This window comes from Papaver somniferum, chromosome 9, assembly GCF_003573695.1.
Source record: "Papaver somniferum cultivar HN1 chromosome 9, ASM357369v1, whole genome shotgun sequence".
Taxonomy (NCBI): Eukaryota; Viridiplantae; Streptophyta; class Magnoliopsida; order Ranunculales; family Papaveraceae; genus Papaver; species Papaver somniferum.
In genome coordinates, this window is record NC_039366.1 from 74,227,022 (window position 1) to 74,236,382 (window position 9,361).

The 9,361-nt window shown below is 36.8% G+C and overlaps 1 protein-coding gene across 1 annotated transcript; it reads left to right on the forward strand.

The window, feature by feature from the left end:
* The first annotated feature begins 6,711 nt into the window (after nucleotides 1–6,711).
* Nucleotides 6,712–7,260, forward strand: LOC113312159 (uncharacterized mitochondrial protein AtMg00310-like). The gene has a single exon (XM_026560912.1). The coding sequence runs from the start codon at nucleotides 6,712–6,714 to the stop codon at nucleotides 7,258–7,260; it is 549 nt and encodes a 182-aa protein (XP_026416697.1).
* Nucleotides 7,261–9,361: the final 2,101 nt, after the last annotated feature.

Below are 9,361 nucleotides of genomic sequence, written 5' to 3' on the forward strand. Positions count from 1 at the left end.
ATAGTTGTTGTTCACAAACTATTTTTCGTCAAAGCCATTTTCAAGTGATTGAAACTTAACATGACTTTCGTTACTAGTAAAGATGAACTTGGCCAAAGCGAAAGCTTACCAACACATATTTCGAGAAATAGATAAGCGAGATAAACTCAGCTCGAAATAGCAAATGTGTATAATCAAAGTCTATATAGCAAAATGACTTTTGTCTCAAGATATGAGATATAGTAGATAGACTTTTGAGTGATAGATAAGTTCAAGTCTCCACATACCTTTTAGTCGACGAAGTTTCACCAGTTCCTTGAGTAGTTCTTCGTCTTTGTATGATGATTTCCATGGAGTCTTGAGCTCAACTACACTTTCTATCCTAGTCCGAGACTTAGGTAATAGTAGACTAGAAATCAAACATGCTTGAGATAGCAACGCATGCGAGTTCGACCGAGCAATGCTCTAACAAGCTCATCCAACAGTTCATCCACCATTGGTATAGGAAATCTATCTTTGATAGTTAGTTTATTTAAGGCTCGATAATCCGCGCACATTCCCCAGGAACCATCTCTTTTACGAACCATTAAAATGGGAGAAGAATAAGGACTAGAGCTAGGTCGAATGAAACCAGCTTGTTGTAATTCAGATACAATTTTTTCTATCTCATCCTTCTGAAATATGGATAACAATATGGTCTCACATTAACCGGAGCAGAACCAAGAAGTAATGGAATATGATGATCATGCAAACGTCCAGGTGGAAGAATACTGGGAATCTTGAAAATATCTTCATATTCAGACAATAATTTTTGAATCATAGGCGGCAAAACTGAAGTAGTAATAATAGCAGTGCTTAAGGATGATAGTTGAAGAAGAAAACCATAAGTTTCTCGGCACAGTAAGCATTGCATGGGAGAAACATCCATAAACATGACAAAAGAAAAATTATTTCCACGTAAGATGATATCCTCTTCATTAATTTTGAACTGCATTATCAATTTGTTAAAATCCCAAGATATTTTTCCCAAAGTACGCAACCATTGAACACCCAACACTGCATCACAGCCGCTGATGTCTAAAAGATGAAAATCAACTAGAAAAATATAATTGTGTAACTTAACCGGCACGTTTAGAAAAGAACCATGAGTATGTAATTGACCTCCATCACCCACTGTGACACATAGGGAATAATTTGATTCAATCTTGTAGCCACACTGCTTGATAATAGCTGGATGAAGAAAATTATGTGTAGCTCCAGAATCAACAAGAAGTGTAATAAGTTTTGCCTTCGTATAGCCTGTAATTCTCATTGTATTGGGAAAAGTAGAACCCATTAAAGAGTTCAAAGAAATTTTAGGTTCTTGTTCCTTATGTTCAACAATCATCAAAACTTACAGGTTGAAGCTCGTCATCAAGAGATTGATCATCATTGTTAACATCTAGGGTAATATATAAGATCAACAATCTGGGTTTAGCACATAAATGGCCAGGCTTGTAATAATCATCACAATTGAAGCAAAGACCTTTGTCCCTTTTTCTTTTTGTTCTTCCCATGACAATCTCTTAGCTCCACGAGGCAATGTGATTTTTTTGGGTTGTGAGGTTGTAGCAACTGCTGCTCTGAATTGATTCGGACGAAAAGGTTTTGATAGAGAACAAGCTGCAAGAATAATATCCTCTTGTTGTATAGATTTCTTGAAAGCATCAGATAACGTTTTCGGTTCAAAAGAACTCACACCAGTACCAATATTAACTCTTAAAGCAGCAATAAATAAATCCATAAGATATTGAGTAGGAAGATCGTGCACAAAGTTAAGCAATCTTTCAAACTCAGAAATTAATTCTCGAACCATAGTTGTTTGAGATAGCTTTGTTAAAGCAATATGAGGATTTATAAATTTGTGATCTGCAAATCTGTCACGTAGTAAAACACAAACTTCTTCCCAAGTAGGTGTAGGAAGAGACTTCTTATGCCAACGATACCAAGAGTTTGCATCACCCTTAAGATGAGCAGCAGCTACTGGGATTTTAAAAGCTGGAACTATCCCATGTAGGCTGAAGTATTGATCTGCTTGAAAAATCCAACCTTCAGGATCGACACCTTCAAACGTTGGAAATTTGAGATTGATGGTACCTGTACGAATAGTGGGAAGAGTTTCAGCACTACCATTAATTACCAATATTATGACCATTATTAGTATGTTGACGAAGCCAGACAGCATAATTGGAAGACCCAAATGGCCTGCTAAATACTGGATCAACCGTCCCGGTAACTTAATTTGGCTAACGCCTTCTTATGGTTATATACTTATCTAATCTTGTCTCTTCCATTATGCATTATCATTCAATTGATAACTGAAATCATTGGATATTGTGGAATCATCTTATGATTAGCTTATTCTCATCATTAGTAATAGTTTTATTTTCTTTTCTATAACTCATCTCTAAGTTACTAGTTTTTCCTTTACTGTTTGTTTTATGCTTTCCATTATCTTTTGAAACTAATCTCCTCTCATGAGGAAGTCATCTTTTGTTTCATGTGCAGGTGTACCCAGGATAATCATTTGTGGCATCCAATAGTGGGATTTTCAGAATGGTCTCTTTTGAAACAAGAACAGTGGTGTGGAAAGCAGTAGTGCTGGTCATCCTCTTTGCGATGATTCATACTAGTAGAATAGAATCGTTCACTATCCCTTCCAATATCAGCAGAAACAACTGTGTTAATCTCCATGTCAATCGAAAATCTTTCTCCCAGATCCATTATTCCATGCAAATTCAAAATTTCAAATTCCCTCCTAAAATCAAGCTCTCAAAAGTTGGTCAAAGCAGAAACTTTCTCATTTTGAGTCTTTCAGTTATAAAAATATATATAAGTTTCCCTGCTTAGATACTCCAGCTGCTACCATACGTAATTTGCGGTATTTCCATATCTGTATAACCCATTTTTGTCAAGTCATAAATGAGGATTATCCCAAAGTTCAACAGAATAACAAGAAAAATATTTTCTTATTATTTTTAAGAGATAGTCATTATGATAGAATCCACCTACACTCATCTCTGAAGATTTTCTGGAAATTTATATATATCCTTCGTCAAAGCAAAACAAAAATCAAAACAAAGTCTTGTTTCATAAACACCATCTTCTCAGAATCAAGATCTCAAACAAACAAGCCAATGGCTACAAGCTCAAACAACAATGCCAACAAAGTTAACCTCTTGTCACAACAACTGAGAAATGCTTCGTTGGAGATACCAAAGGAGAGAAGAACTGTTTCGGGTTCTACTTCAACAATCAATGCAGCTGTTGATGAATGGTCCCGTGCAATCTTAGGAAAACTTATGCACAAAGAAAAGGTTCCTATGAGAATAATCAGAGAAGATCTTAACTCGTTATGGCGAAAGTATAAAAACAAAGAGATTCGTATTATGGGTCATAACCTGATGTTGGTCAGGTTAAATAGTGCATAGGAACAAGAAGAAGTCATTCAAGAGGGTCCGTGGACTATAGGAGAAGCTTTATTTGCAGTCAAGAAGTTTGTTGCTGGAACTGTTGCTAAAGACTATGACTTCACACATCAAGTCTTTACTGTTCAGTTCAAGTACCTCAAAATTAGAGCATATAAATGTTACGGTCATTGATGAGGCCATTGGATTCATAGGCAAAAAAGTCTCAACTATACCAACAAACTGTAGACCGAGATATGGCAATACTATGAAGGATAGAATAGAAATGGATCTCAAAAAACCTCTATATCGTGTTGGTTCGTGGAAAACATTAGGAGATGAAGATGTTTGGATTCGTTATCACTGGGAGTTACAGCCAAAGAAAATATGTGACAAATGCTGGGTTATCAATCATCAAGATGACAAATGTGCGCATTGGAATTGGTTTTTATATCTGGACAGCCTTACATCAGCTGAATATGATGGAATTTTACAGAATGAAAGAGATGTTTATGAAGGAAATGATGAAAGAAGCATGTCCCTTTCAATGGATGAAGAAATGGCGGATGCTGAAGCAGGTGATGAACATAGACAAAGCAAGAGATTGAGAAACTCTACCCTCAATGAAGAACCATCCATGAACCCACATAACATCCGTGTTCTCCCACCAAAAAACATAGGAACTGAACCAGTCACTAGTATGAACATTACTGCAAATCAAGAGATGGCTACCAACAATCCAGAGGCAATACATTTTGAAACCACAAATGATTATCTTGGAGACATAGCGCAGGTAACTTTTTACATCTCATACTCAAGTTTTCTTAATACTCAGTATTTTTGGTTTTCAAATATTTCTTATTTAGATTAAAAATGAAAATAATTGTTTGGTATTGTAATGGATTTGCAAACAAAAACACTAGACAATACATCTTGGATTTGAATAGGATGCTTAGTCCAGACATAATTTTCTTACAGGAAACGAAAATATGTAGTGATAAAATCCTCAGATTCATTAGACCCTTGAACTTTCCGCACTCTTTTTATGTTCCTTCTATAGGAGATCTAGAGGAATTTGTTTGATGTGGAAAGATGGTTTTGATCTTGATATAATATATCATGATAGAAATATGATACATTGTTTAGTGAGAAGTGATCCTTCTAAACCTAGCTGGATGTTGTCTTGTGTCTATGGTTCACCTTACCCTCAGGAAAAAATGAACAATGAAACTTTATAAGAGATATTTGTTTGAACTTTGATATTACTGCCCCATGGATAGTGATTGGTGACTTGAATATCACCTTACATGAAGATGAAAGAGTCAATAACAATGGTTCTACCTCCTCATCTTCTATAATTTGTAACATTATACATGAAGATGGCTTAAGTGACTTAGGTTACCATGGAAATCCTTTTACATGGACAAGTAATACACATGGAACAGGGAAAATAAGGTCAAGATTGGACAGAACATTAATGAACTCAGACTGGTTATTACATTTCCCTGATTCTTGTCTGAAACACCTGTCATTTCTTTTTTCTGATCATTGCCCTATACTGTTAGACTTGTTTCCTAACAATGTTTGTAGTGCAAAGAATTGGAAGTTCTTTGAATGTTGGTTAAGAGATGCAAGCTGTAAACTTCAGATTCAATCCTCTTGGTCCAAAAATCATAAGGGATCTGCAGGGTATGTTCTTGATAAAAAGTTGTCTACAACAAGGAGAGACTTATCACTTTGGAACAGAATGAAGTTTGGCAATATACATGATAATCTCAAGAATCTTCAGCAACAACTAAATGAGCTTCAAAAACCCGATCCCGATAGTTCTGATAACACTGGAGCTATGCAAGAAATTGAGAAAGAGATTGAAGAATGGCATCAGTGTGAAGAAATTTTCTACAAACAAAAATCTAGAGAATTTTCTTCCATGAAGCAGATAAAAACACAAAGCATTTTCATTTACAAGCAAAACGGAGAAGATCGAGGAATAGAATCGAAACATTGAAGAAACCAGATGGAACATGGTGCAGTGGTAAAGAACAACTTGAATCTTTGTTGGCTGGGCATTTCAAGCAAATTATGACAACTGCTAATCCAGACACAGATGAGGAGCTGCTGAGTCTCTTACCACCTTGCATCATTGAAGAAGATAACGAGTATCTCACAAGAATGCCCACTGAAGAGGAAATTTATTGTACTCTGAAACAAATGCAGCCATGGAAAGCACCAGGCCTGGACGGATTTCCACCAGGATTCTTCCAAGCAAACTGGAGCACGATCAAAGATGATGTCATTAACATGATACAACGATTTTTCCGTACTGGAAGATTGCTCAGAAAGATGAATAAGACTAACTTATGTCTTATACCCAAATGCAAATTACCACAGACTCCAGGTGACTATCGTCCAATTGCATTGTGTAATACAACATACAAGTTTATCTCGAAAATTCTGGCAAATAGGCTAAAATAGCAATTGGAGAAGATTATTTCTCCCATGCAGGCTGCATACGCACCAGGCAGGCAGATCGGAGATAACATCACTTTGGCTCATGAGCTCATCCACTACATGAAGAGAAACAAAACAAAGAAGGGCTACATGGCCCTAAATCTAGACATGTCCAAAGCCTTTGATTGTGTCGAGTGGGCTTTTCTTGATAAAGTTATGAAACAGTTAGGGTTTAACTCATGCTGAAATATAAGCACTACTGATATTCAAATTCTTCGAAATGGATCTCTAGGAAAGGCTTTCATACCGACAAGGGGAATACGGCAGGGAGATCCCATTTCTCTATACTTATTCTTACTTACAATGGAAGTTTTTACTCGTGCTTTGGCCAAAGCTGAGTTAGAAGGCAAGATTCAGGGCATCAAGATATCGAGAAAAGCTCCTCAAGTTACTCACTTACTTTTCGCAGATGATTGTCTTGTCTTTGCCAAAGCAGACATTCATAATGTCACAAATCTTCTCAAAGTGATAAAATCTTTCGGCGCCATGTCAGGACAACAGATAAACTTCCGAAAGTCTGTTGTCTTTTTCTCAAATAATATGCATCCACGTCACTGCAGAATGTTACTAAGAAGCTTGAAGATGAAGGAGATGAATCTTGAAGAAAAGTATTTGGGTATACCACTTTTCATAAACAGGAAAAAAACTACCACTTTCTTAAGTCTAATGGTGAACACAAAAACCAGATTAACTAAATGGAGAGGGTAAGTTTATAAACCAGTCAGGCAGATCGATACTTGTGAAACATGTTCTTAATGCCATGCCATCACATCACATGGGCATATTCAAGATACCAGATGCTACAATAAAAGAGCTCGATAGCATCCAACGGAATTTCTGGTGGGGCAAGGAAAAATCTGGAGGTTTATTTCTTACTGGATGGCCAGCAATCAACAAACACAAGCTGAATGGAGGTATGGGCTTCAGGGATCTAAAATGTTTTAATAGAGCTCTCTTGGAAAAAGCTGCATGGAGATTGCTCAACAGTGAAGACAAGTTATGCGCTCAGGCTTTGAAAGGAAGATATTTTCCAACTACTTCAGGCTTGCATGCAAAGAAGAAAAAGAATTCTACTTGGGCATGGCAAAGTATACAAGGAAGCATGCAATTCATCTTCAAATGCAGTTTATTGCTGGTCGGAAATGGACAAAAAATATCCATATGGACTGACAATTGGATACAAGGTGAACAAGAACCTCATACCCCAGCTGTAGAGTTGGAGATTGCCAATACTTACAACAAAGTATCTGATCTCATTGATCAAGATACTAAGTCATGGAATGTGACAGTGGTGCAACATTTATTCAACCAACAGGATGCTTAGAAGATCATGCAAATGAGAATACCGCAAAGAGGAGATGACAGGCTTATTTGGACCTTAACTAGAAATGGTGACTTTTCTGTAAAGTCAGCATATAATAAATTGGTGGAGCTGAAAAATGGAGGGCCTGTTATTGATACAGCAGCAACAAAGATGTGGAAGAATGTATGGAATTTACCAACCTTACCAAGAGTAAAACATTTTCTGTGGAAGTGTATGGTTGACATTGTTCCCTTTAATGAAAGAATGGCAAGAGTATTTAGCTACAGAGGGGAGCAATGTAAAGTATGTAAACAAGACATTGAAACAACAAGGCACATTTTGTGGGAATGCTCTTTTGCAAGGGCCATCTGGTTCACAACTCCAGGCGCTAGGAGAAGTATGCCAAACAACAACTCCTCAGTTCAAGAATGGATACAAAGCTGGTTTGATAATGAGTTCAACAATCTGATTGAGAACTTGACAGTAATAATGGCAAACACACTTTGGGAGATACGGAAAGCTAGATGCAAATATGTTTTCGAAGACATAAAACCAAACCCAGCTGAAGTCATACATCTCATTCAGCTGCTAAATGATTCCACAGGAAAGAAAATGCTGAAACAGCATCACAATGGCAACAACAGTGTGCAGCAGACAATACAATCTTGGAATCCACCAACATCTCCTTACATTTCTTTTTGCTCTAACTAAACTAGGAAACTACTCAACTGACTAAGCATGAATACATAAGGAAACTAGTGAGGAGTTGGCATCCCAAGATAGTTATTATTATGTCGATCTAGGTTTTCTCTGGTAGTTGCGTGGTTTTTTTTTTGGTTTCTGTATACAGAATACTATCTGTCTGTCAAACACTTATTAGTCGCTGTAGCCATGAGCTGGAGGTACGTGTTCTGTTTCATATCAATAGATTTATGTTATAGTTTGGATTGTCTTTCTCTAATTCAAAACGTTAATTTTTTCTCTTGCAGTTGTATTCCTGATACCCAGATTTTGAAGCATATGAAATTATGTGGAATAGCTATACCTGGTAGTATAACAATAACAGAAGGATTGACAGAATTTCCCATCCCAGAATGTTATCCCTGTTTACAGTTTACAACTTGTTTGACATAAATTATTCATGCTGATTTTGTTTGTATCTAGATTTATATTATAGGCACTTTAGCAGGCTCTTCAACACAACAATGAACTAGAACACATATGTGTTTACTGTGCCATCAGAGAGCCATTTGAGCTGGATAAGCAGAAGCAATGTTCATCTATGTGTGAATACAATATATCTAATTCTAATTTCAGAGTAAGATTAGCCTCATCATACATCTATATTCAACCTGATTATTTTTAGCTTTATTTTTCAATCATGCTGTGTTCCCAAGTTGAAAATTTTCACTTTCTCAACTCTTGCATGGCATCAAGGTACCAGAACACGAGCCTATTTATGGATATAAGCCTTGGGTACCGGAAATGTCCGCCTGGATCAGCAGTTGGTTTGATGTGTCTGGTGGTACGGCTGAAGATGATTACGAGAAGATTATAAAGCAAATAAGTGAAGTGCCTAAGATAAAGTTTTTAATTCAAGTATGCGGTAAGAAATCTGGATGTGGCGCTATTGTACGTGACAATCTGTTGAAGCCAATAATCGCTGAGTGTAAAATGCAGCCTAAAGATAAGAGAGTTTCATTTTTTTATCAAGAACTACAAGGAGTTAACCTTGGGTTGGAACTTGCCATTCATTATGGAGTTTTCAATTTTCAATTTTCGCTTTTATTGTAGTTTATCAGCTATTGATGATTTCGTTCATGATTGTTTGCATTATGATGCAAGAAGAAGATACCCTCCCAAGGTATTTGAATGCACATGTCGCTCCAGATCATCCGACTTCTTCGTAGCATGTGAAGCTTGTTTGAGGTTGAGAATTCCGGTCGATCGGAGGAAGTATGCAGATCTTATTCTTCCCGTCATTCAAGATCATCAACAAAGATTCTGAGTTACACGATAAGGGTGTTCCTTACTTTAAGTATAATTTGACTGCTGTTCCTGAAAATAATCCTATTGGTCACTATGTGGCGAGTCTTGGAGTAAGCAAAAGGATGTCACCTCG

Excerpts from the sequence above, each read along its gene's own strand:
- LOC113312159 (XM_026560912.1), top strand. The coding sequence starts at position 6,712 with ATGGGCATATTCAAGATACCAGATGCTACAATAAAAGAGCTCGATAGC.